This window comes from Mus musculus, chromosome 4 (genome assembly GCF_000001635.26).
Source record: "Mus musculus strain C57BL/6J chromosome 4, GRCm38.p6 C57BL/6J".
NCBI lineage: Eukaryota > Metazoa > Chordata > Mammalia > Rodentia > Muridae > Mus > Mus musculus.
This window is the reverse complement of record NC_000070.6, coordinates 126,286,794-126,314,601: the sequence shown is the minus strand read 5'-3', so window position 1 is coordinate 126,314,601 and position 27,808 is coordinate 126,286,794. Positions and strand designations below refer to the sequence as shown.

General features: G+C 53.0%; 1 protein-coding gene across 2 annotated transcripts; it reads right to left on the bottom strand.

Annotated features, from left to right (window-relative positions):
* Positions 1-271: 271 nt before the first annotated feature.
* On the bottom strand, positions 272-27,808 carry Col8a2 (collagen, type VIII, alpha 2). Of its 2 annotated transcripts, NM_199473.2 has the most exons (4): positions 27,672-27,808; positions 17,948-17,993; positions 4,806-5,002; positions 272-4,222 (listed from the first exon to the last, which is right to left on the bottom strand). In NM_199473.2, the coding sequence occupies exons 3-4, from the start codon at positions 4,984-4,986 to the stop codon at positions 2,304-2,306; spliced, it is 2,100 nt and encodes a 699-aa protein (NP_955767.1). In that variant the 5' UTR covers positions 4,987-5,002; positions 17,948-17,993; positions 27,672-27,808; the 3' UTR covers positions 272-2,303. The 2 variants fall into 2 exon arrangements, with proteins under 2 accessions (NP_955767.1, XP_017175755.1); XM_017320266.2 differs by lacking the exons at positions 17,948-17,993; positions 27,672-27,808 and adding an exon at positions 13,916-14,730.

The following is a 27,808-nucleotide window of genomic DNA, read 5'->3' as shown; positions in this document are numbered from 1 at the left end:
CCCGAGCCAACTGTCATGCTCCACCGCTCCTGAGAGCTTACAGGAATGTTCCAGCAAAGTTCAATCCGGCTCCAGCCACTGCCCTTCTTGGGTTTCATAGACTGCCTCCGAGTTTGCCTGGTGGCGCTGAGGCGGCAGCAGGGGAACAGGCAGTGCTCTAAGGGCCTCAGGAGCCTGAATGAGAAGCTGTAATGGAGACGATTCCTCAAGGGGCCAGAGAAGCACCTGGCTGCCCATGAAACATGTCTGTATCGAGGCCAGAGTCAGAGCATGTGTTTCTACAACAGGTTTTATTGGGGGTGGTCAATAACAGCACTGTCGTTGTCTTTTCAATTGAAAAGAAATCCCATTTTCTCTGATTCCCGGTGCATTTTTCCTGAACCTGATATGTGATATGTGGTAAGTAGAGAGGAACTTCCTGTACCAGGTTAGAAATGAAATATCAAGTGGAAAAGCTTAATCTTTAAAAAAAAAAAAAAAAAGAAGAAGAAGAACCAAAATACAAAAATGCACAAGGTAAGTGGAGTTGTCATAGTTAAAGCCTGACATTGTTTGTCAACGCTGGTCAGTGACATCTACAGCTCCAATCCACAGACGTTTCAGAATCCTTCTCTAAAGGCTTTGGGGTGGGGTCTGGCAGCTCTGCCCTGAACCAGCCTTCAGGGCTCCCTCTGGGAGTTGACTAATCTCTTACCGCCAGAACCCATTGGATTAGTGGCTTTGACCTGGGGAAGGAGGAGACTGAAAAGGCCCCACAGGGATACTAGTCTCTAGCTGGTCCTCTTAGGTGTGGCAGAAAAAAAAAAGGACTCAGAGTCCCAGGCAGGACTTTTTTCCTTGCTGTCTCAGGCAGATTCCCCCTTTGGAAACTGAAGTGAGCAGTCCACTAGGCTGCCTTGCAGTTGCAGGCTGCGGGAAGGAGACTAGGCCCTCATCCTCAGTGTGTCACTCGGGCAGCTGACTGTGCCCAAATTGGAGCCCAAGCTGGGTTGCCTATTCGATGTCCCAGATTCCCACTTGGTCAGGGAAGTGGGCTGACTAGGTGAGGGCTGAGGAAAGTCATGAACCAGAGAAGGCAGCCATCCCTACATATGCAAGAATGTCCACCATCCCTACCCCCAGCATTGAGCCCAGCTGGGAAGCAAGCCCGCCTGTTTCCTGCAGGAGCATCCTGATTAGGGAGGCGGGTAGGAGCCTCTAGAGCCGGCTCATTCCAGTGGGGCCTGCTGGCATCCTTTCTTTCAGAGCCTTAGCCTCCTGGGCCCTCCACTGCTTAAAACAGGAAATTGGAAGCGGAGGGTGGAGAGGGAGGAAGTGCCCACAGATGAGCCCCTCTAGTAGACACTAAATACCCACAGCATGGTTCTTATTAAGGAGAAACAGACGTCTTCACCCATAAGCTTGTGTGCCTGTGTTCAGAGGGCCTAGCGAGAGGCTCTCTGCCTTGAAGACACTTAGTTTGGGGTTGCCAAGCCTCCCCTAACAGTCTGATCATGAATTACCCCAAACCCCCAGCAGGTGAGAAGAAAGAGGGAGGGGCATCGTGTTTGCTTGATCATCAGTCCTGGTTGGCTCTGCAATCTGTATAGACACTACACAGAGTCCCATCTCAGCCCATGTGTCCACCCTCATACTGAAGAACCAGAGCCAATGGAGACAGCCAGGGAAACGGAAGAGTGACCAGCTTGCCCCTGATCCATGTCCTCTCACGGATCTCCACAGATGACTGCTTCAGGAGTCTTCCAGAGGCCATACAACTGTCCCCACCAGGACTGGTCTGAGCTCACAACATCACTCCAGGCATCTATCCATATGGACTGCCTCTATGGTCCCCATTCCCTTCTTCCTTTCTCCCAACAGGAAACAAAAACCTCAGAGAACCTAATGTCGTATCAGATGCTGGAGGCTCCCGGGGAGCTGGAAGAGACCCAGCGAACACAGGAAGCCCTGGGCTCATTCCATGCCATCGAAGGCCAACAGGAAAACCATCTCTCCCAGCAGCTTCCAGGACTCATGAGGGGGCCCAGGCTGAGTACTCTGGGGTGCTGCCTGCAGACCAGGCAGGTCCAGAACAGAGGGACAACCCCCACAGTACACCTGGGGGAAAGGAAACTAGGCCACCCTCTTCCAGAAACAACTTCAGCCTACAGAAAGCAGGTCAGTCTTCTCGGGGCAAGAAGAAGGCCGCCGCTGCCCCTGTTCAGCTTTTTGGTTCTTTCCTTCCGATGGAAATCTCTGTAACTGGAAAGGTCTCTCTATCGCTAAAGAGGAGGAGGCCAGGGCAGCAGGGGCCCCCCCACGGGTTATGTGGGACAGAGCAAGAATCCTGAGAAGGACGAATGGATGTACTCGGTGGAGTAGAGACCATTGGCCTGATCTGAGGGCATCTGCACCCACACCTGGTCATTGGGCCGCAGCTGGAGCACAGCCCCTCCCGAAGCCTGGTCCAGGTAGCCCTTCTTGTATTCGTCGTACGTGTAGGTGGCCGGCACATTGTTCTTGTACAGGGCTACCCACACATTGGTGCCCTTGACATGCACATGGTATGCAAAGTAGTAGACCCCTCCCACGGGGCAGGTGAAGATGCCAGTGGCTGGGTTGTAGCCGCTGTGGCCATTGTAGAGAGTCCGGTCAAACCTAACCGGCATGCCTGAGGCAGGGAAGGGGGAAGTGAGCACTGCAGTAAAGGCTGGAGTGGCGTGGGCTGACAGCTCACCGAGCCCAAACTGTGGCTTGCCTCCTTTGCCCAGTACAGCTCCCTCCACGCCACCATTGGGCAGATGCAAGCCTGCGATACCAGTCTCATCCAGGGCTCCGGGGGCACCAGGAGGCCCAGGAGGCCCAGGGGGCCCAGGAGGACCTGTGAGTCCTGGGGAGCCAGGGACTCCAGGGGGCCCTGTGGGACCAGCAGAGCCAGGCTCCCCTACTTTTCCCTCTCCAGGAGGCCCTGGAAGGCCCGGTTCACCCTTCAGGCCTGGCAGACCCTGAGGCCCAATAGGGCCAGCTGGGCCCTGGAGCCCTGGGATTCCAGAGGGACCCCTCAAGCCAGGCTGCCCAGGAAGCCCCAAGTCACCTTTCTGTCCTAGGGCTCCTGCCACCCCTGGCCCTCCAGGGCGACCTGTAAAACCTGGCTCACCCTTAGGCCCAGTCGGTCCAGGGGGTCCATGGGCCCCAGGAAGTCCCCTCTCACCAGGGAGCCCAGGCTTCCCAGCCAGGCCATTAGGCCCTTGGTCTCCTCGAATGCCAGGCACTCCTGGGGGACCTCCAGGTCCTACCTCTCCCTTTGACCCAGGGGGCCCACGTCTACCAGGAAGCCCTGCAGACCCAGGAAGGCCAGGTGGACCCCCAAGTCCCTGTGGACCCTGCTCCCCTGGCTTCCCATCCTCTCCTGGCTCACCTCTGTCTCCTAAGAGCCCTGGGGCCCCAACTGGGCCCCTGTCTCCCTTAGGTCCTGGTTTTCCTGGCATCCCATAGCCAACAGGGCCTATCAGGCCAGGGGGGCCCCGGAGCCCTGGCTCTCCTTTAGCCCCTACTGGACCCTGTGGCCCTGGCACCCCTGCTGCCCCTGGTATCCCCACACCATCTACCCCAGGAGGGCCTTTTGGACCCACAGCTCCTGGCTCTCCCCTAGAACCTGGAACCCCAGGGGGGCCAGAATCACCTTTGTCTCCTGGGGCTCCTGGTATCCCATCCAAACCTGGTTTGCCCAAGCCAGCTGGACCGGGCAGCCCAGGGGGCCCAGGGGCACCTGCCTGTCCAGGGGCTCCAGGCAGCCCTGGTTGGCCCACTCCATTATCCCCTTTGAGGCCCCTATCTCCTCGGGGCCCAGGCTCTCCCTGGGGTCCTGGCTCCCCCCTAAATCCTGGAGGCCCTGGAGCCCCCTGGGCACCTGGTTTTCCAGGGACAGTAATACCTGAGGGACCAGGAAGGCCAGGGGGTCCTGGGGGCCCCCGGAGGCCCTGGTCCCCTCGTATCCCTGGCTCCCCCCGTAGCCCTGGCTGCCCTGGTGGTCCAACCTTGCCTGGGAGCCCTGGGGGACCAGCTTTGCCCATTCGGGAGAAGCCAGGGGGGCCAGCAGGGCCTGGCTGTCCATGAACCCCAGGTTTTCCAGTGCCTGGTTTTCCTGGGAAGCCAGGAGGCCCAGGGGGACCCCGAGGTCCCGGCTTCCCAGGGGGACCTGGCTCTCCTTTCAAGTCCATTGGCAGCATCGGTAGAGGCATTTCTGAAAGAGAGAGAAGGGGACAGTCAGAGACCTGGACAATGGAAGCTGGGTACCTCATCTATCCAATCCCCCATGGCAATGTGCAGAGTACTGTGGAGGAACAGAGAATCTGCTCACAGAGAACACTCCCAGAGCTGTCCCCCCATATTGGAGGGCGTCTAGAGCTGTCCCTGTCCCGTTGCTATCCTGGGAACATTGCAGGAGTCCTCATCCAGAACTCCCTGTACCCAACTTCCCAGCCAGGCCTTGCCCAATGAACTTAGAATATTTATGGCTGCAAGACCTGATGGCCATCCCACCACCAGGCGGCGCCAATAACCCGCATTACAGACCAGTCAAGCTGCTTCATTACCTATCTATCTTCCTGCCCGGCCCCACCCCCTTATAAAGACCACCTGCACCAGCCAATCACAGCCAGTTTCAGGCCCTGTAAAGCTGAGAATCCCTGGACCAGTCGAAGTAAGACTAAATGAAGATGGGAAGATCTCAGTTGCACCCTGAGGAGCTGTGGTCTGGAGTGTCTGGAGGGATTTAGGTAAGGGAGGAGCGGTCTTAGATACGGTAGAGTAGGGGAGGCTCTCACCCAAGTACTGGCCTTTGCCCTCTCGGAAAGGCGGTCCCACGGGTCCTTTCTGCATGGGCTGCACATACTTTACCGGGGCATAGCCCGCTGCACCCCCAGCTCCGCCGCCAGAGGACACTCTTGGCCCACACCCCAACAGCAACAGCAGCAGCGAAGGCAGGGGCATCAGAGCCCCCTGCATGGCGTCTGTGGATGGGCTGCAGGGAGAAGAAGAAAGGCTGTCACCAAACCAGCCACCAGGACCACGGGCTCAGATCGTTGTTATTCAAAAGCAAATCTCAAAGTCACTGGTCTGTATGTATTGTCTGCTAAACCTCTTCCAGACCTGACCAGTCTCCCCCAGACGAGGATCAGCGACCAGACAGAACCCTTCTGAGAAGCACCTCGACCCCAGCGCACACCTTGCCAAAGCAAACCTTTTCAAGATGAGGGCCCTGCCACCTATGTGCAGGCCAGCTTCCTGCCAATTACCACCTACCACCGGGGCTCTTCAGAGATGTAAATTCTCATCTCCACACGGGCGTATTGGGGTCACTGCCAACCCCAGCACCCAGATGATATAGGGGAGGCAGGTCTGGGACTTGTCTTGGTTCCTTGCAATTCCCCATCACGCTGATGTCCATCTGGACTCCATACTTGCAGAAGCCAATGCCTTATCTTGAGCCCCTCCTTCCTTTCCTCTCCCTGTAACCTTTACTGTCACCCAGAACTCCTTACAGGACAGCACCCAGGCCCCAGTAGCCTCGTGATTCTGAGCCTCAGTTATCTTCTATTTATCCTTCAAGTCCCTGTCCTCCACAATGCCTTCTGACAGCTACACAGCCCTTCAAGTCCCAGCTACCCACAGCTCTTAGCTGAGCTCAGAGAACAAGGGCTGGGTTCTGCCAGCTTGAATACTATACTCATCAGAGAGGGAGTGTGGGCAAATAGAACAGGGTAATATGTCTACACAAATCTTGTATGCAAATGTCCATGACATTACATTATCCATAGCAGCCCCAGATGAAGGCAAACCTAACTGGGATGCTAGAACAGTATGCACGCTCTCCACACAATGCACTACTTTTTTTTTTTTTAAGTGTCTTTTAAATTACATTTTACTTATGTGTTTGAGAGAGGGGCACATATGAATGTTGCAGTCATCAGACAACTTGCATGAGTCGGTTCTTTCCTTCTGCCATGTAGATCCCGGGGATCAAACTCAAGTCATAAGGCTTCCCAGCAAGTGCCCTTACCTGCTGAGCCACTTGGTGCGTCCAAAAATGTTTTTCTTTTTCTTTTTGGCTTTTTCGAGACAGGGTTGCTCTGTGTAGCTCTGGCTGTCCTGGTACTCACTCTGTAGACCAGGCTGACCTCGAACTCAGAAATCTGCCTGCCTCTGCCTCCTAAGTGCTGGGATTAACAGTATGCACCACCACTGCCCAGCTCCAAAAAATGCTTTTTAAAACCGGGTTTGGCTTAGAGGTTAAGAGCTCTCTTGGCTTCTCTTCCAGAGGACCCTGGTTCAATTCCCAGCAACCAAATCTGTCTCATATCTGTCTGTAACTCCAGATCCAGGGGATCTGACACCTTCGCACAGATACACAGGCCGGCAAAACACCAATGAACATAAAATAAATTTAAAAAAAAACTGGGCATAGCTGGGCATAGAGGCTGGGGAGATAGATGGCTGAGTATTTAGAGCACTGCTCTTCCAGATAACCCGGGTTCCAATCCAAACACCCACGTGTCAGCTCACAACCCTCTGTAACCCCATGTAGGTGACAGAAAGTGGTTTTCTGTTTACTTGTTTCTCTGTGTAGAGCCCTGGCTGTCATGGAAATTAGTATGTAGACCAGGCTGGCCTCAGACTCAGATATGAGTGATAGGATTAAAGGTGTGCACCACCACTGCCCAGCTTCACAAATTCTTCCTTCCTTCCTTCCTTCCTTCCTTCCTTCCTTCCTCCCTCCCTCCCCCTCCCTCCCTCCCTCCCTCCTTCTTTCTTTCTTTCTTTCTTTCTTTCTTTCTTTCTTTCTTTCTTTCTTTCTTTCTTTCTTGTTTTTTTGTTGTTGTTGTTGTTTGTTTTTGTTTTTTGGTTTTTTTTTTGGTTTGGTTTGGTTTGGTAAGTTTGCTTTGGTTTGGTTTCTTTCGAGACAGGGTTTCTCTGTGTAGCCCTGGCTGTCCTGGAACTCACTCTGTAGACCAAGCTGGTCTACAGATTCAGCCTTGAACTCAGAAATCCGCCTGCCTCTGCCTCCCGACTGCCGGGATTAAAGGCGTGTGCCACCATGCCTGGCTCTTTCTTTTTTTTTTTTTTTAATATTTACTTATTATTTTTACAGCGTTCTGCCTACATATATGCCTGCATGCCAGAAGAGAGCGCCAGATCTCTCAGTATAGATGGTTATGTCCCACCATGGGGTTTTACCTGCATGTATGTCTGTGTGAAGGTGTCAGATCTCCTGGACCTGGAGTTACAGACAGATGTGGGTGCTGGGAATTGAACCAGGACCTCTGGAAGAGCATCCAGTGTTCTTAACCTCTGAGCCATCTCTCCAGCTCGTTTCACAAATTCTTTTCATTTTCCCAATCAAAACAGCTGTCTGATGCCTTCAGGAAAAGGTCTCAATTCATGGGCTCCACATCCACATCTCTCCCAGCTTGCTCCCCTCCTTCCTTAGCTCCCTTGCCCAGGCTCAGGACCAAGCCTAGCACTTGGCTCAAGCCCTTCCAGCTAGGTCTGCTCCCCACCCCCACCGACCTCATCTCCATCTCCCCTGGCTGCGGGTAATCTGAAACCTGCCCTCCCTTTTTGTTTTGTTTTTGAGACAGGGTCTTGCTGTGTAGTTCTATTTGGCCCAGAATCACATAGACTAGGTTGGCCTCAAGCTTGCTTAGATCTTCCTGATTCTTCCTGCTCCAGTTACAGGTGCATGACAGCCACACTTGGCTGCTCCTCCTCCTCTTCCTCCTCCTCCTCCTCTTCCTCTTGACAAGTTCTCATGTAATCCAAGATAGTGTCAACTTGGTAGACAGCAGAGGATGACTGAGAACTCCTGCCCCCTGCCCCCACCTGCCTGGTATTGGGATGATAGGTGTGACCCACCAAACTCAGTTTTAGGGGGTGCTAACCCGACTGCTCTTCCAAAGGTCCTGAGTTCAAATCCCAGCAACCACATGGTGGCTCACAACCATCCGAAATGAGATCTGACTCCCTCTTCTGGTGTGTCTGAAGACAGCTACAGTGTACTTACATACAATAAATAAATAAATCTTTAAAAAAAAAAAAGAAGTGATCTTTTCCAAGAGTAATCTTCCTTAAGAAAAGTCATTGTGTCACAAAACAGCCACCAGCAGAAACAGCAACAGGAAAGAATATATAAGCACACTCTTCCCAAAGATACTCTCTTGGAATAGAAGATAAATAAGGTGACTGCAGGGGCTGGAGAGACGAGTCAGCAGTTAGGAGCACGGGCTGATCGTCCACAGGACCAAGGTTCATTCCCCGCACCTACACTGAGGCTCACACCGTCTAAACTCTAGTTCCAGGGGATCTGATGCCCTCTTCTGGCCACTGTGGGCGCTGCACACACATGGTGCACAAACACATGAAAAAAATTTTTTAATTGTTTTTAAATGTTTAAAATTTTTAAAAAGTGGCCAGGCCAAGCAAGGTGGTGCACATCTTTAATCCCAGCACTGGAGAAGCAGAGGCAGGAGGATCTTTGTGAGTTTGGGGCCAACCTTGAGCTATACAGGGAGTTCCAGGACAGGTAGGGCTACACAGAGTAACCCTGTCTCAAAAAACAAACAAACAAACAAAAAATTAAAGTCAGCCATGGCTATATGTCTGACAACCTCCTCTGGCCTCTGCATGTGTGCTCATACACAAACACACACACACAAATATACACAAATTAAAAAGAAAGTGGCACATATTTTCTGTTCAGTAACTATGTTGAATTTTAACAAGCATCAGAGTACTGACATGTAGGGTGACATCCAGTGTGTGGGCTCAGGATCAAACCCAGGGCTTCACATGCAGTTCTACCAACTGGGTTAAGTCCCAGCTTGGATCCATTTCTTTTAAATGCTTAGACTAGGCAGTCCATAGAGACAGAAAGTAGATCAGGGGTTGTTGAGGGCTGAAGGAAGGGAAAATGGGAAGTGAGTCTCACAGATACAGCCTTCTGCATAGGGGTGATGAAATGTTTGAAAACTGATTGTGAGCTGGGTTTGGTGTCACAGGCTGCAATCACAGCTAAGGTCTAGGGCTAGCAGGATGGCTCAGTGGTCAGCACGAGCTGCTCTTCCAGAGGACACAAGCTTGACTCTGCCCACTCAGGGCACACATTGGCTGGAAAATACTTGTAACTCTGGTTCTAGGGGATCCAACCCCCTCTTCTGGCCACTGCTAGTATCAGGCAGTGCTAATATGAGTATGCATGTAAGAAAAACACCCATGTATAAAAAATTAAATTAAATTAAATTAAAACTTAAACTTGGCAGGGTGGCACGCATCTTTAATCGTAGCACTCAGGAGTCATAAACAGGCTGATTTCTGTGAGTTCAAGGCCAACCTGGTTTACATAGTGAGTTTCAGGTCAGTAAGGACTATTTAGTGAGACTGTCTTAAATTAAAATTAAAAACTCCACTGTACACTGTTTTTGAAACAGCGTCTCAGGTTCCCGAGCTGGCATTAAACTCACTACCTAGCTGAGCATGGCCTTGAACTTCTGACCCTCCCAGCTCCACCTCCTGAGTGCTAGGACTACAGGTGTGAGCCATGGAGCCTAGTTTAGTTTAGTCAGTACTAGCGATTAAATCCAGGATTTCTAACATTCTAAGCAGCATTTCTACCAACTGCGCCACAGATCCAACCCTGTTCTGTGTTCTGTACATTTAAATGGGTACATGAATTACATATCAAGAGGCTGTCATTTTTTTAAGGGGAGAGGTTTGAGGGGTTTTTTTTGGGGGGGGAGTTGGTTTCATTTTTTTGTTTGTTTGTTTGGTTGGTTTGGTTATTTTGGTTTTGTTCTTTTGCTTTTTTTGAAACAAGATGTCTTTGTGGCCCTGGCTGTCCTGGAACTCACTGATCAGATCCAGGGAAGAAGCGTTTTCCTCTCATCCCTACCCTAGGCTCCACAGAGCCTGAGGAAGCAAAACCTCCTGTGCTGGGGCTAGGCTGCAGCTCTCTTCCCTCTCATCCCTCTCAGCAGAGGCTGCAGGGAAGGTCCATGGAGCCACACCCAGCTCCCAGTTTCAAATCTCAGCTCCACTCCTTACCAGCTCTGTGACCTCAAAGGACCCCTACTCTCCCTGAGCCTTGACCTGACAGGGTCCCTGTGTGTGTCAGACTCAAGCCGATCTTCTCACGGAGCCCAGTGACTTCATGTAAAGGTCACCCTTGAGCTATAGATGTGGAAAGAGGATCTTAAGGTTAGGTAGGGTACAGCTCAGGGTTAGGGGGTTCCCTAGTATGTGTGAAGCCCTGGGTTCCATCCTTAGCAGAGGGAAGAGGGAGAGGAAAAACGAGAAAGGGAAGAGGTAGAGAGAGGGAGTGATGCTTACTTAGACTATAAAAGTCTTGCTCAGAAGCCGAGGCCTCATTAGGAACCTTCCCCAGCACAGGCCACCTGTCTTAATGACTGTGACTTGATGCCAAGACTCAGCGAACCTACAATGCACAGGGGCTGGCTCTATTCTCTTGTGGTTTTGTGTCTGCATGTACATGTGCACGCCAGAAGAGGGCACCAGATCCTATTACAGATGGTTGTGAGCCACCATGTGGTTGCTGGGATTTGAACTCAGAACCTCTGGAAGAGCAGCCAATGCTCTTAACCGCTGAACCATCCCTCTAGACCTATGTGTTTTGTTTGTTTTGTTTTGTTTCAAAACAGTTTCTCTGTGTTGCTCTGGCTGTCCTGGAACTCATTCTGTAGACCAGGTTGGCCTGAAACTCAGAGATTCATCTGCCTTTCCCTCCTGAGTGCTGGGATTACAGGTGTGCGCCACCACCGCCTACCCAGATCTGGCGCTATTATCCTGACAGTTCACATATAACCTTCACTAAAGCCTATGGGGATGTACTGTGGTCTAGAAAAGAGGAAATGGGTCTTAAGTCCTCACTAACAATGCTACAGGCAGAATGTTTGTTTGTTTGTTTGTTGTTGTTTGTTTGTTTGTTTGTTTGTCTGTTTGAGACAGGGTTTCTCTGTGTAGCCCTAGCTGTCCTGGAACTCACTCTGTAGACCAGGCTGGCCTTGAACTCAGAAATCTGCCTGCCTCTGCTTCCCAAGTGCTAGAATTATAGGCATGTGCCACCACTGCCCAGCTTACAAGCAGAATTTAAACCTGGGCAGGGGAGCCCAGTCCCTGCCACTACCTCTTCACCTCTCCTGAGCAGACAGGGCAGGGCCCTCTTGAGTTGGCTGTCTGAGCTGGAACACTCTGGGCAGGCTGTACAGAACTGTCTAGAGTCAGAGTGTGCCGTCTGGTGGGTAGGCAGGATTTGGGGAGCAGGTGAAGAGGACCCAGTGCACAGCAGGTATCAGAGGAAGCCAAGATGGCTCCTGGCTTACTTTAAAGGCCAGAGCCTAAAGGTTATGACACCATCACAAGGAGACCTGGGACAGACCTGGCTCTGGAAAGGCCCAACCTGTTTCTTATACATGGTTAGTGCTAATGGAGAATAGAACCAGGAAGGCACCGAAGCAGGCATGCTACCAAAGAAGACAGCCCAGTGCTAGCCAGGAGCAGGGCCAGCACCCAGGGCTAATGCAACCTTGAGTTCTGCTTGGTATGGGGTCTTACAGGAAGGGACTTCCTCCCTCCTCCCCCATAGCTCCTAGCATGTTCATTCCAATGTCTTCTACCAAACACTGGTGTGTGTGGGGGGGGGGTAGGGGGAAAGAGGGGGAAGGGAGGGGAGGGAAGGGGGAGAGAAGGGAGGGAGAGCAGAAGAGGCAGAGGGAGAGAGACTCCCTCCATGAAGTCAGGGACCAGGTCTGATGCTAGGTGTGTGTTTGGAGAGTGAAGAAAGATATAACCCATAAATGCTGTGTCCGGCATGGCTTAGACATTTTTTTTTCTTTTCGAGGCAGGTTTTTATGTAGCCCTGGCTGTCCTGGAACTCACTCTGTAGACCAGGCTGGCCTCAAACTCAGAAATCTGCCTGCCTCTGCCTCCCAAGTGCTGGGATTAAAGGCACGAGCCACCACTGCCCGGCTGGCCTAGAAGTTTTTGCTCATTTTGTGGCCTTTTCCATGAGGAAGGTGCTGTCAGGGCCTTTCTGCAGCTGAGGAGACAGGCTCAGAGAAGCACGGTGATGCTTGCAAAAGCTTGGGGTACAGCAATGACAGGGCTAGGACAGAGACCTGTGACAAACCAAAACTGTAACCGCTAGGATTTCCTGCCATGAGAGCTTGGAACATTGCAGGAGTCAAGCCAGGCAGCGAAGCAGAGAATGGCAGGGAAAAAAGTCTTTCTTTCAGCCAACCTGGGCACAGGGCTGGGGAGCCGAGGCTGAGCCTGTTCAGGGATGGAAAAAGAGCCAATGACCTAGAGGTGGCACTGTGTGGGCCGGCGTGCCAGGTCCGGGGACTCTGTGGCCTCTGAGGCCTCTGCCGCCTTGGTATGTCTCCACCTGGATAACTCTCACTTGCTCTGGCATACTGGAGACGCCCAGCCATTGGCTGCCTCACACAGCCTCGGTCTGTGGAGCCAGGATTGGCTCTTAGGTCCTGGTTTAGTACTCCTGCTCTCCCTGTCCGCACACGGCGAGGCTCCACAATGAGTGACCAACTCGATTCACAGTCAGACTTAAAGGACGCGCGCACGATGCATACGGTGGCACACATCTGTAGCCTCGGGGCGGGGGAGGGAGGCAGAGGCAGGAAAAGCACAGAAATGTCTAGGTCATCCTTGATTGCCTGGCAAGTTTGAGACCAGACTACCTCAATCCATCAATCATCAAGAACACAGCAACAACTCGCTCCAGCATTTCCCCGGTGACTACTTGAAGAGTGTCTCTGCACCGACCGACTAGTCTCGGAGCAAATGTGGAGCAAAGGGAACAATTCATCTGCCAGCAGGGATGGTTGGCCAAGCTGGGGTGTGCGTATGTGTCAAAAGATCAGGAGGAGAATCCTAAGGCTCCGGCCAGCTCTGCCCACGACTGGCTGTGTGGCTTAGGCAAGCCATCACGGTCTCTGGTGACCTGTCCAGAGGTGTGGACTGATCGAGGTCAGGGATGGCAGAGGCGCGGAGCCTCAGCGGAGGTGGGACGCGTTCAGGAGACGCTGATTCAGGGGATTGCGCCCGGGCGGCGGCGGGGCAGACGCGGTGTTTGGACAGCTGCAAGTCCTTAACGGGGATTTCCCCCCTTTTCAACAAATCGCCGTAAAACTCCATTTCGTCCAAGTCAGCGTTTTGGGGCAGCCTGGCCTCCTCCCAGATGCAGAGGAGACTGGCTGGGAGCGGGCGCCCCAGGGCGTCCAGACCCAGGTGGGAGGAGGCGCTGGCCGACCCCGCCTCTCCCTGACCCCTCCCCAGGGTCCCGTCCCAGGTGTGTTCCCGCTCCATCACCCCACCCCTGACCGAGGCGTCTGGTCCCTGGTGCCGAGGGGCCCGGAGACAGGGCGCAGGGTGAGGCTGCTGTGACCCCGCCTCGGGGTGGGAACGGGTGGAACCCGACCCGAGCAGAATCCAGGCCCCAGCACCCCAGACGGCGGCTCCGCGAGCAGCGGCGGGGAGGCGCGGCGGCCGGTCCGCCAAACCACAGGTATGCTGTGAGCCGCTTCCTGTGGTGCAGACATTCTGCAGAGCCCCTGGCCGGTGCCTGGTCCCCATTCCCCAGCCTCTTCCCCTCTCTCTGGTGTCTCCTGGCTCTGTCTTCCCTCACCTGTCAGGTGAGTGCAGTTCCTAACCCTCCTCAAGCTTGGTCTCCCAGCACAGCTACTTAGGCAGGGGGATACTAGTGGGCAAGCGACTTAACCTTTCTGAACCTCCAGTGTCCTTGGCAAAAAGATCAGCTGAGATCATGGGAGTCCCCAGACCCTCCAGATGTGCTGCCTCGGCCTGTCCTTCATGGCCTGGAACTCCTTCCTTCAGTCCAGCCACATACCTTCCGGATACAAAGTGGTGTCTTGCCCCCATCCAAAGTGTAAGGTCTTGAGGAATGAAGTCTGAATGTTCTTTTTTCTGCCCTTCTAGATCTTTCCCTGGTTAGTGGGAGAGAGAACACTGGCCAGGTTTCTCTGTAGGGACTGCTGATGACAACTGAGCTAAGGATCTAGGGGTAAACAGAGGACATGACCCAGCCGCAGCCCAGCAGCCGGGGCCTTCAGCCTCCACCACAAGCTCTTCCCTGTTCCTGAGTCCTCAAAAGAAAGGTGGTGAAAGCCAGACTTTGCCCCAGGGGTCTCGCTATGGGCGCCTCCTATGCGGCTGCCAGCCTCTTGCCCCACGCGTCCACAGTCCAGGCATATCCCTGCCTGACCCCAGGCTGGGTCTCTTCACCCTCTTCCTCCCCCGCCTGCAGAGCCAGGCTTCCCCCACACTGGCTCAGGCTCATGGTCTCCAGACTGTCCATGTAGTTCCAGGTCTCCCTGTGTCCCCAGATCCTGTTCCATCACCGAGTACTGACACAGTTTCCAGTATCTACTCCTGTACCCCACCCCCACCCCTGCACATATGCCACGCCTTCCCATACGCCTGTCATTTCCTCCCAACTTCCTTTCCCCCCTGCAACCCAGGTACCCAGGATAAAAATCTGAACATCATCGCTGGCCCTTTCTTCCTTATATGGTAATACAGACTCTACACCCCTACAATGCCTTGGCAGGGTTAGAAGAGACTACCCTATACATAGTCACAACTACACATAACATCCCATTTTCTTCAAGCCACAGATTCAGCCCTATGGAGTCCAGTCTCCTCTATCCCTCCCTGACTTCTACCCCTTCCCCACAGCCTCGGCTGGGATAGAGACCTTATACTCCAAAATACAGCACAGCCGGGGCGGTGGTGGTCGAACACAACTTTAATCCCAGTGCTTGGGAGGCAGAGGCAGGCAGATCTCTGAGTTCTAGGGCAGCCTGGTCTACAGAGTGAGTTCCAGGACAGCTAAGGCTACACAGAGAAACTCTGTCTTGAAAAGCAAAGCAAACAAACAAGACCAGACCAGCCCAGCCAGGCAGTGGTGGCGCACGCCTTTAGTCCCAGCACTCGGGAGGCAGAGGCAGGCAGATTTCTGAGTTCAAGGCCAGCCTGGTCTACAGAGTGAGTTTCAGGACAGTCAGGGCTACACAGAGAAACCCTGTCTCGAAAAACCAAAACCAAAACAAACAAACAAACAAAAAAGACCAGCCCAGAGGCTGGCACAATCCAGCCACCCCACAAAGGTTTAATAAATGACCTTGCCAAGGGCTCAGGGGATGGAGCTCAGCTGTCTGTGGGTTTGTCTGGCATGCACAAAACCCTGGGTGTGTGGTGGCAAACGCCTATAATTCCAGCACTGGGGAAGTGGACACAGGAGATTCTGAAGTTCAAGGTCATCCTTGACTACATAGTGAGTTCAAAAGACTAGGCTGACCTACATGAGACCCTGTTTCCAAAAAGTGTGTGTGTGTGTGTGTGTGTGTGTGTGTGTGTGTGTGCATGTATGTGCTAAAGCCCACAGGACAGCCACAGAAACCTGTCACTTCACCTCCACTTTTAACCTGTCTGCCATCCTCCACATTTTCTTTTCTTTTCTGTTTTTTTTTTTAAGATTTCTTTATTTATTTTATGTATATGAGTTCTGTAGCTGTCCAGAAGAGGGCATCTGATCCCACTACAGATGGTTGTGAACCACCATGTGGTTGCTGGGAATTGAACTCATTGTCTCTGGAAGAGCAGTGGGGGCTCTTAACTGCTGAGCCATCTCTCCATCCCCCACCTTTTCTATAGGGACTTCAACAACACTTCTCAAACCACAGCCTATACCAGGTTGTCAGGACGGATGTGGCTGGTGTAGGCCCAACACTTGCATCTTGCCAGGCTTCAAGGCTACGCTGATGAGTCCTGACTGTGGACAGCCTGTTACCACAGCTCTGCCCATGATGCTTGCTGGCTCTGGATTCTCTAATGGCTCCCTGGCACTCCCAGGCTACATCTCTGTTGTTCTGCCTTTCGTGTGGCTTCTGGAGGAGGCTGCAGAGAGAAGGTCCATCGCAGTGTGAACTGTCACTGAGGTCCCACCGTGGGAACATACTCCTTGTCTAAGGGCTGGGGAGGGGCCCTGAGAACCATCTAAGTCCTCTTCCATGTCTTCGTCACTCACATCTCAGCATCTTTCTCTCCTTCCACTCAGCCCTGTGTGTCTCTGTCACCATCTCCACTGCCTATGCAAGTGACTCTCTCAACCCTCTCCCATGCCCTTGTGACAAGCTAAGGTGTCTGTTCCCTGAGTGAGTGACAGCTCTGTCCTTCTGCAAGGCCAGTATGGACAGGCCATACTTTTGTGTGTGTGTGTGGGGGGGGGGGGTCTGACTCCCGGGATGAGGTTTGGCTAGAAACTGGGGGTAGGGGTCTACTGGATCTTTCTGGCTCAGCCACCCTAATTTAAATGTGTGGGTAAGGGCTGTCCTAAAGCTTCGGCGCTCCCTGGGAACTCATCACCCTGGTGGCTGTGAGCTCAAGAGTACACCTCTGCTCATGGTGTCTGTCCTACCAGGCTACAGTTCCACTCAAGGGCCCCAGTGTCCCACACCTAGTGCACAGGGGACTGCAGCTTAGGGACAACCCTAGAAGAAGATTTGAGGGAGACATCAGGGTCATATGTTGGCAGAAATGATGCAAACTATGGGCAGAGCACATGTCTCACCTGGAAGGGGACCGGCTCTGCAGTCTCCGAAGGGAGGAGCCATCTAGTGGCACTAGGAGACAGGATCTATCTACAGATGAAAGCCTGGCCCTGTGGGTAAAGCTGGTTTATCCACCTTGGGATCAGACAAGCCCTCCACAGCCCTGGGTGCCCTTGACTTCATACCCACCTTCCCATAGTTGCCTACAGGGCCCTCTCTGCCTCCAACCCCCATTCTCCCTTTCTCTTCCAATCAAACTTCACATTCAAAGCCCCTCCCAAGCCCCTCCGGAGTGCCTCTTCCTCCAAGCAGCCCTCCCAGCCTCCTCCTCTCATACCCCACCTCAGCCCTCTCTTTCATATCATTCAACAAGTACTCAAGAAAGCCTGCAGCTGGGGCTCCAGGGCAGGCTTTGTCCAGGCCACCCTCTACCTGGGGCCCAACCCTAGGGAGTCTGATCAGGGACTGGCCTCTGATGCTCTTCCTGACTCCTCGGGCCTCCCAAATGCTAGAAAGCTAGCCCAAATGCCCTTCCTCCTTACAGGTGACTACATTTAATGCCAGGCCCCTGGCCTCTGCCCACTTGAGTCTAGACACCTGCCAGCCCCAGGAGAAGCATCTCCTTGCCACCAAACCTCCAGCCAGGGAGGTAAGAATTGTCCAGGTTGAGACAGATGACCCACAGCCACGGCGCCTTCAGGCAGGTGGCCAAGAAAGCTGGCTGCTTCCATCGGGGGCTATGGCCTCAGCGGGTGCCACTCCGAGCTAGCTTCCAGCAGAGCTCTGGAGAGCCTCTGACCAAAACAGACTGGAGGGTCTCCAGACCCAGCCACCCAGCCTCAGCCTGGCAGTCCGGACCTCCTCAGTCTCCATCCAGCTCCTCTCCTCGCCTTCTGGTTCCCATTTGCAGCCTTTTCCGGAGCGCCACCCTCGGCCGCTGTCGCTCCAGCCGGCCAAGATTCCTGGGCCTCGCGGCTTCCCTGCGTGGTGGCGGCAGCGGCAACGGGAGAGGCCGGGTTGGGCAGGGAGGGAGCCGGCGGGAGTGCGGCCAGGCCACTGCACTCAGGCGGGGCCAAGCAAACGAGGCCGCGCCAGGGAGCGAGGCGAGATAGTTCACAAATGAGAAAAAGCTGCTTCCGACTTGGGCCGGGGTTTTACAGCACTAGGAGCTGAGGTCACCTGCAGGAAAAGCCGGCGACAAGAGCACCCTGCGCCTGCGAGGGAGGGGCTGCTACTGCCTCAGGAGCCAGTGAGTTTACAGGGCGACGAACAAGCCTTGAGTATCAGAAAACCCAGCCCCTAGTGCTTACCTTTTTTAGGTGGGCGGGGCCACGAACGTCCCAGGACAGGCAGAGCCTGGGGGAAATAAAGGACAGGAGCAGTGAGAGGATTCCTGGAGTAATCGCGGGAAACCAGCCACCCCCAGCTAGTCACCACCTGACCAGGAGCCCAGTAGACCTCCTCCTCTGCCCGGGACCCCTACTGCCAGGCAGTGCCACACTCAACCTCTCTTCTTTCATTCTATGCACTTAGTGACAGTTCTGGGTTGGGGCACTGCGGAGACCCCTTCTGTGTGCCCTGTTCTGGCCCTCCATTAGGACTGGCTGGAGGTGGCCCATAAGATGGGGAAGCGGTCATCTAGGGATGTCCATACCGATGTTTCCACCCCTGCCCTGTAGGAGCTGGGAGCATCAGTCAAAAAGCCATCACCATTAAAAGGATTGGCCCTTTCATCTCAGTGCTCTGTGAGTTCGAGGCCAGCCTGATCTACATACATAGTAACACCAGTCTCAAAAAAAAAAAAAAAAAAAAAAAAAATCCCTTCATGCCCAACACACACAATTGGCTAAGTAAGATCCCTGGGCTGTTGTAGAAGACAAAGGGACATTCAAGCTGATTTCTGAAAGATGAATAGTAATCTGAGCGGCAGATGGGGGGAGTAAAGGAATTTCAGGCTGTAGGAAACTTCTTGGGAGGGTCTACAAGTCTTTAGAGTGGGAGACCAGCAGGACCTGAGAGTATAGCATCAAGGAGACAAGCTTTGGAAGTCACACTTGCCTTCACTAGAAATCAAAGGGAGCCATTTAAGGCAGTGGAGTGGGGAGGTGGGAGGAGCCAGAACTTTGGATGGCGGAGCTCCCAGCTCCCTTGTGCCTCAACTGAACACGGTGCCATGTTCTGTCAATAGCCCTAGTTCAGGGCTCAGTATGGAAGATGGATGGGAGAGTGCTCGCCTAACACCCACAAGGCACTTGGTTCCATCCCCAATACTGCATAAGTCTGAGGTGGTGCCTGATACATGGTGCCTGTCAGCCCAGCACTCGAAAGGCACAAACAGTAGAATTAGGTCATCTTCATCCACAATGTGAGTTCAAGGCCAGCGGAGGGGCTACATGAGACCTTGTCTCAAAATTCTTGTAAAACCCCTTGTCTAGGTAGATAGAGGAGTCGGAGGCCATTGTCCAGACCTAGACATGACTTCTGAGTGGATAACGAGGGGACACCCAGCCAGCCCACCTGGCAGGAAGAAGGAGGCTTCGTCACTCTCTCCCCCAGCTGCTTGCTTGCCTCTGCCCCATCCCATGGAAACTCTGACAGCCTGGCCTTCTCTGCGGCTGCACAAACAGTCTGATGCCAAAGTCTGAGGCTCCTGGCCGTCTCTCCACCTGGCTGAGCCCTCGACACCCTGGCTACAGTAAACACCAGAACCCCAGCAGAGAGCACTTTCTGAGCTCCTGGCCTGGCTGCTGGGGTGCAGATGGGCAGTCTGTACCTCTCCATACCAGCCTCCTGCCCACCAGCTCCTGCCCACTGCGGGTGGGGGTGGGGTATTGGATCCAAGCTGAATCTGAGTCTTGGCTATCAACATGAATTGAGCTGTTTGGAGGTGAGGACTGGCCATCCAGGCCGGGAGAACTGAAGGTATGGTGTGTGGCAAAATCCTGAACATATACAAGGGACAAAGGGATTTAAACAAACAAACAAAAAAATCCAGGGATATAGGATAGTACTCAGTTGGCAGGTGGGTTCAGTCCCCAGTATCACACATGCACGTACACACACACACACACACACACACACACACACACACTAGTGCTGAGGGTACAGTTTGGTTGTTAGTGTCTGCCTAACTCAAAAGCGCTGAACTCAGTCCCCGACACTGCACACACCACTTAAGTTCAGTGTGGTAGCACATATCTGCAATCCCAGTTCTTAAACGGTAAAAGCCAGAGGATCAGAAACCCAAGGTCATCTTCAGCGACGGGGCCTACATATGTATAGTTCAAGGTCAAGTTGTCTTAACCACTGAGCCAACGACCTCCTCGCTTTAAATCTTTGCCCATGAACACATGTGTGCTTGAGGTCAAAGGGCAACTTGGAGGGATTGATAATCTCCTTCCACCCTGGGTTCTGGGAGTCAAACTCAGGCCACTGAGCTTGTACTGCGACCATTTGTACCTGCTGAACCATTTTGCTGGCCCAGGCTTTGAACAGGTGGCTTTGCCTGAGAGGGCAGCCTGGGCTCAGCTGAGGAAGGCTTTGAGTATCGGGTCGGAGACCTGGGTCCAGCCCAAAGCTGACTGCACATGCTTATCTATAACAGTGGCTAAATCCCAAGAATACCTAGCGCGCACAATGAAACAAATACTAAACCTTAAATCCATACTATGTACTGAGCAGCACTGGCCATGTCCCAGACATAACTTTCAAAACATTTTTTATTATTGGGGGGGGGGGGGCGCTGTGCATGCCTCAGCTCATGAGTGTGCAGGTCAAAAATAATTTTCATTCCTTTTCTTTTTTAAAAAAGACAAGAGCCGGGCGTGGTGGCACACACCTTTAATCCCAGCACTCGGGAGGCAGAGGCAGGCAGATTTCTGAGTTCGAGGCCAGCCTGGTCTACAAAGTGAGTTCCAGGACAGCCAGGGCTATACAGAGAAACCATGTCTCAAAAAACCAAAAAAAAAAAAAAAAAAAAAAAAAAAGACAGGGTTTCTCTGTGTAGCATAGCCCTGGCTGTCCTGAAACCCACTCTGTAGACCAGGCAGGCCTCAAACTCAGAGATCCCCCTGCCTGTGCCGCCTGAGTGCTGGGATGAAAGATGTGGGCCACCACACTTGGTGATCAGACATAACTTTCAAGAGTCGTTTCTCTCCTTACACCATCTGCGTCTTGAGCTCAAACTCAGGTCCCCAGGCTTGGGGAAAAGCCCCTTGACTCACGAAGCCATTTCACCTCCCCTTAACACCCACCCTCAGCATACCTTCGCCACCTCCCCTGGCCCTGCGAGGTCCAGTTTCCTTGAGGAGCACGGAGGCCCAGAAGAGTCCTGTCCACTCTCCAAGGGCTACCTTGAAGAAGGCAGGTCTGGCCAGCCCTTAAGTGGCCACAGCCCCTATACCTAGGCTTCCTACAGATTAGGATTCTGTTTGCCAAATCCACTCTACCCTACCCAAGCCTCCACCTCAACCCAGATAGCACAGCTATAGACAGGCAACACTGGGCACAGAGTGGACAGCCTCTACTCAGGGTCTCAGGAGACCCTCCAGAGATTCTACAATGTAGGGAGCGGGGTGGATGGTCACACTAGGGCACTGCCTGAGCTTTCTTCAATGTGGTTCTGTTCTCAATGCCCTAATTCTCTCCTCCCTCCTCTGGTGATATCTCTCCTCTGCACAGCTAAATTCCACACCAGATATGGGGAGGGACAATCTTTATCCCTACCAAGAAGCTTCTGAGAGCTGCCAAGTCCCTAAGTGGGCTAGCCTGGTGTCAGGCCCAGCTCTCACCACAGCATTCCAAACACAAGGTCCTGAGGATTCCCAAGGGCCCTGGGAAGAAAACAGCTCCTTGCAAGGTGACGGCTGCTGGAGAGGGGTCCATTGCTAGCCCCACTGTGGGCAGGTCGAGGCTACAATCCCAATCTAAACATTTTTGTTCTAGATTTATTTATTATTTCTGTATGAATGTTTTGCCTGGAGGTATGTGTGCATACCACCTGCATGTCTGGTGCCCACAGAAGCCACAAGAGGGAGTTTGGGCCTGGAACTGAGTTATAGGTTGGTGTGAGCAGCCATGTTGGTGCTGGGAACAAAATCTAGGTCTTCAGGCTGGAGAGATGGCTCAGCGGTTAAGAGAATTGACTGCTCTTCCAGAGGTCCTGAGTTCAAATCCCAGCAACTACATGACAGCTCACAACCATCCGTAATGGAATTTGATGTCCTCTTCTGGTGTGTCTGAAGATGGCTACAGTGTATTCATATACATAAAATAAAATCTTAAAAAAAAAAAAAGAATCTAGGTCCTCTGCAAGAGCAACAAGTAACCCTAACCACCGAGCCATCTCTCCAGACCCAAGAGTCTTACTTGTTTTCTAAAAATCATGGGTTCAGGAACCACTCAAGAGCAAAACATGTGGTTTTGTTCTGTTTAGTTTGAGATAGGGTCTCCTTAACCCCATTGACTTCCAACTCAGTTGTAGCCAAGGATGACCTTGAACTCCCAATCTTCCTGCCTGACAAACCAGGCAGTGGGAAGCTGACCTTTTTGACTACCTGTTTGTTATGGTCTTGCTATGAAGCCCTAGGTACGTCGAGAGCAATACAATCCTCCTGGGTCACCATACCCGACTATATTACACACCCTTTTTTTTTTTTAATTCATTTATTTATCAAGGGAAAAGGGTTGTAGGTGCCTGATGTCTTTAGGCTAGAGTGGAGGTCAGGGGACAGCTTTGGGGAGTTGGTTCTCCCCTCCCACCGTGAGGGGCTTGTGTGATGAAATCAGGTCATCAGCCTTGAGAGTACACACCTTTACCTTGAATATATTCTTTTTTAATTTTTTTTTTATTATACATAAGTACACTGTCGCTGTCTTCAGACGCACCAGAAGAGGGCATCAGATCTCATTATGAGTGGTTGTTAGCCACCATGTGGTTGCTGGGATTTGAACTCAGGACCTTCGGAAAAATAGTCAGTGCTCTCACCTGCTGAGCCATCTCGCCAGCCCCCTTGAATGTATTCTTACCTCACCAGCCAGCACCTTGACTCCTTCATCAGTGATACGGAAACAGTCTCGGCTTCCTAGAACTTGTGTGAGGAGCAGACATGCTGTTTTGTTGCACAGTAGACTTAGTGTAAATTGTTACGCAGGAACTTATTTGAACACCATGACACCTCCCAGCAGACACGTGAGCTATTCTAAACCCCACTTTACAGATGAGAAACTGAGGCACAGATGGGTCACTTGCCCAAGTTGATCAGCAGGAAGGTAGAGGATGGTCCCAGAACTTGGAGCCGAGCTGGCTAAGTCCAAAGCTGCTGAAGACAACCCTCCACCCTGTTCCCGAGCTGAGGTTGTGTTCCTGGAGGGGGGATGTCTGCCACATCCCCTCAATTCATCCCCACTTTGGCTAACCCCCAGGGTTTCCACCCCCTCCCCAGTCCCTGCCGCCGCTGCAGGAGGGGGGGGGGGGCTCTGCATTCCCGGCTAAGCATCGGATTTGCCGAGCTCCAGGAACTATGAAAAGAATGTTTGCCACGAACTAATAAGCTCGTGGTCGCCCGTCAGGAGTGTGGCCTGGAGGGCCCACGCAGGCTTTGCAGCGGCCAGCACAGTGGGAGAGAAGGAGGCTAGACAGAAGGGAGAATTTCCTGGTCTTAAGGACTGGGATGCTGGAAGGGGTGGGTGCCAAAAAGTTGGCCTCAGCCAGGCGTGGTGGCTCACGCCTGAAATTCTATCTCTCAAGAGGCTAGGGCAGGAGGATGGTGAATTTATGGTCAGCCTAGGCTACACAGAGAGTTCCAGGCCAGCCCTAGCCACATAGGGAGACGCGGGGTGAGGGGAAGAAGAGAGTGGGCTTCTGGGAGCTTGCAGAGGAGAAATGGCTTCCCACCCCTCAGTTTCCAGGGTGAGCCAGGCCAGCATCACTGACCCATCTCAGAAGCATGGCCACTGAAGTCTCACAGAGATGACAGGTGAGGCCAAGACCCTAAGCTCAGAGCCTTTGTTTGAAGAAGCTAGTGTCTCTTACTATTAGGTGTCCCTGCCAGGCATCACTGAGAGGTCTCAGTTACTAAAAAACAGCAGCCCAGCCCTCTCCGTGCCAAACTCTCTCCATGGGCCTGACCTGCAGATACTCATTGTTTTCTCTCTGGGGAAAAAAAAAATGTGTTACAGAGATGTGTTGCATGCTGAAGATGCTAACCTTGTCCACTCCTTTCCCAAAGTGAAGAGAATCAGGCCAGGGAGAAGGAACCAGAGGTGGGTGCCATCACGGACCTGGCTGGGCGGTCCAGCCCTGTGCTCAGCAAGTACGCTGACTACTGACCTACCCAGCTCTGTTGGGTGAGCCATCAATCCCTGCCTGGTACTATCTCTACAGGATTAGAAATATGTCAACAGGGGGCCTAACAAACAATGAATCCGCATCTCTGTGACACTCTCTCAATGAGACAGAAAGAGGAATTGAAATTACAGGGTGCCTGGGCTGGAGAGACAGCTCAATGGTTAAAAGGACTAGCTGCTCTTTCAGAGGACCTGAGTTCAATTCCCAGGACCCCACGGTAGCTACTGACTGTGACTCAAGTTTCACGGGATCTAATATCCACTTCTGGCTCCCAAGAGCATTGATCGCATGCACGTGGTGCACAGACACACATGCAGGCAAAAATCCATACAATAGATAAAATCTTTTTAAAATAAAGGGGAAAAAATGAGAGAGCTTAAGATAGTTTTGATGAGGTTCCCTCCACCCCAGGTTCCTGATAAGCCTGTGAGAGAAGGGCATGTCTGTGGAGAAGGGCCTGAGCCCAGGCCGCTGCTGTCTCTCACTTCTGCCTCTGGTTGCTATGTGACCCCAAATGATCTCTCCTAAGGCTCTAATCCCATCCCTAGATGGCCAGCAATGCTGGCCTGGCTCTCCCTGTAAGGTATTCACCAGCTCCCTGATGCCCCTGTCCCCCCTCCCCCAGGGCTTTCTACTCTCTAAGAACAGACACACCCGTCCATCCTCGTGGGAATGCTTAATCTCTCAGTCAAAGCTCCTGAAGAATCTGCATGATACGAGGTCAGTACGTCTATGCTTCATGATCCAAGCAGGGAGGTGGCAGAGGTGGCGGCCATACTGTTCAGAAAGTTCTAGGAGTTACTTGTATGACAAAGGTACCTGGGACCACCGCTCCCTCACTTTCCCGCAGGTTAAAAAAAAATTAGTCCCAGAAGGGGAGTTTGACAATAGGGAAACTGAGGCACAGAGACAGGCAGTGCCAGTGCCAACTCTTGAACCTGCGTATCTCTTCACTAGAGATCTGCTGTCTATACCTTTCCTACTCTGGAGATGATCAGAGAACAGAGAGATCTAAAATTCTCTCTCAGAGAGCGTGGCTTCCCTTGGGCACGTGTGCGTGTGTGCGTGTGCGTGAGTGCGTGTGTGTGTGTGTGTGTGTGTGTGTGTGTGTGTGCACTTTCTGGCCTTTTAGATGTCCCCTGGCTTCTGTCCACACTCAGTGCCTTTTAGAGACAACCCCCAACTCATGGCTATACCCAGCTCCAGTTCCCAATCATTATAGTTTAGGAAGCCAATCTCATGCGTCCTGTGAGGACAGGACACAGTGCTGCAGTGCCTGTCCTCACAGCCTGGCCTCTACTGATCCCATAATAGATGAGTATATCCTTCCTTTCCTTTCCTTTCCTTTCCTTTCCTTTCCTTTCCTTTCCTTTCCTTTCCTTTCCTTTCCTTTCCTTTCCTTTCCTTTCCTTTTTCCTTTTCTTTTCTTGGCTTTTTGAGACAGGGTTTCTCTGTGTAGCCCTGGCTGTCCTGGAACTTGCTCTGTAGACCAAACCAGCCTTGAACTCACAGGGATCCACCTGCCTCTGCCTCCCAAGTGCTGGGATTAAAGGCATGCGCCACCACTGCCCCCCGCCCCCAGATGGGTACATCTTTATCAATGCCTCCTCTCGTCCCCATGGCAACCACTTCACTTAGCTACCTGTCTCCTTACACTGTCTGGCCTCCGCCAAGATCTCCCTACCTAGAAGAAGAATGGGTCCCTTCATGTTTAGCAAGGAACAGCCAGTCACTCCCAGTCTGTGCCACTAGGCAACTCACACCCGGGTCTCTAGATAATAACCTAAGAACCCTGACTTCAAAACAGTATGGTCCCTCAACTCCCTACTGTGTGACCCAATGGAAGGAAACTCTCCTTATCGTGGAAAGCCTTACAGAGTTACCTCAGATCCTCCTCTCGCCATACTCGTAGCCCTGCCTGCAACTGGTTTGTACAGTACCTCCCTTCCTTGTGTGCCTCAATGGGCACCCAGAGCCCATAGGTGCACTCCACACGAGAGATGTTGGTGCCTCTGTTTCATCCACCCGACTCTGTAAGAGCCTCAGGACCTGCTCCTCTGAGCCGCCACTTCCCTACAAAGAGGCCCATGCCTGTCACTGAGGATCTGGAGTAAGCTTCGGGCCAGCGGGGCAGGGAAGTTGGACTCACATCCTTTGGTCTGGCTGGGGCCCAGAGCGGGGAAGCAGTGGGGTTTGGGGGCTTGGGCTGACAGCCGGGTTTGGTATCTTTTCCCTCCCTCTTGCTAAAAGACGCATTCCCTTCCCTCCTTTCTTTCCCTTCCTCTGGGCCAAAGTGGAACCGCTCATGTGCACAGGGGTAGACGAAGTGAAACCGGAGAGACCCCAGTGAGCATGTAGAGTGTGAACCGGTGCGTGTGTACAACTATCCTGTGGAAGTATGTCTGGCTGGACCACATGGGGGCTTGCTGTGTGTCTGTTGGAGACCGCGTGTGCACATGCGTGTCATTGCTTTAGCGTTTGTGGTAAGAGTGTGGTCCTGTGTGTCTAATGAGTCTTTCCTCAGTGTGTGATTATATGTGAGTCTCAGTGGGAGGGAGCGCGGCTGTATGTGACTTATCTTTTTAGAGGGCTCTGTGTATCCATGTCTCCATCTGTATTCATCAGATCAAGGGGAGGCCAGACTCCCCACCAAGACCACCAGCTCTCTTTGTGACCCCCCCCCCCCACACACACACACTCCTCCCCGGCGGGGGTGGATCCCTTTGCTCAGGCCAGTGAGGATCCGCTATCCCTACTGAGAGACCCTATCTGCACACCCTCCAGCATCTCTGTCCTCCCCGCCCCCAGCTTCCATGGCAGGCAAGTGAAGGAAGACTTCTGGGCTGGCAGGGTACCCTGAAAGGTCAGATGCATTTCTGTGTGAGGAGTCTAGGCTGTTCTCCCGGACAAAGTGTTTCTAGCAGATATGCGCGAGTGTACACACACACACACACACACACACACACACACACACACACTCCAAGCAAACTCAGATCCCTCCCTCCTGGGTGCAACTCCAGAGGTCTTCTGGCTGATAGCTGTTCTCTATCTCAGAGCCTCCTGGGCTCAGTGTGGGGGAGACACCGGAAAGCTATTCCAAGGACCTGGGACCCCAGCCACTTTTGGTCAGACACAACCTCCTCAGTCCCTACAAGTCTCAATGGGCGTGGGGGTGCAGAGCCTCTGGCAGAAACATTCCTCAGAGCCTGTCTTCAGTGTCGGTAGATGTTGCCAGGTTACTCCAAATAGAAAGAACTTGGGGGTAGAGACAGAAAACCAAGTAACTTGGAGGTCGCAGGAGAATCAGAAATGGCAGAAAGATGGGGAGAGAAGGTAAGGTAGACGTTGATGCTCCCTTCACCTCCCCTTCTCTCCTCAACCTCACCTCGAAGGCAATTTTGCTATTCCCGTTTTTTTACAGGTGAAGCGAAGTAACATACCCGGAGCCACTGTCCAGTGTTGGAGAGGGAGGAAAGGGAGGAAACAGGGAGCTCTATCTTCGTTACGTCCAGGGGACGGGTGAGCACCCCCTCATCCTCCGGCCACCCCCCAGCGCTAGTCGCCTCCAGGTCCTGTCCTCGCACTGGGGCCTGAGGCACAGCGCCCCGTCGGGGCTGGACACCTGGCTGCATCCGGCCCTCGGGGCCCCCACCAGCCCAAAACCCCGCAATGCTGCCCGCCTTTACCTGCAGGGCGGCCTCCGGGCGGCGCTCCGGCGCTCGAGGGCGACCCGGATGGCGCAGGCTCGGGGCCAGGGCGTCGTCGGGGTCCGCACCGCCAGAACTCCGCGTCGCTCTGCCCGCTGCCCCGCTGCCCCGCGCCC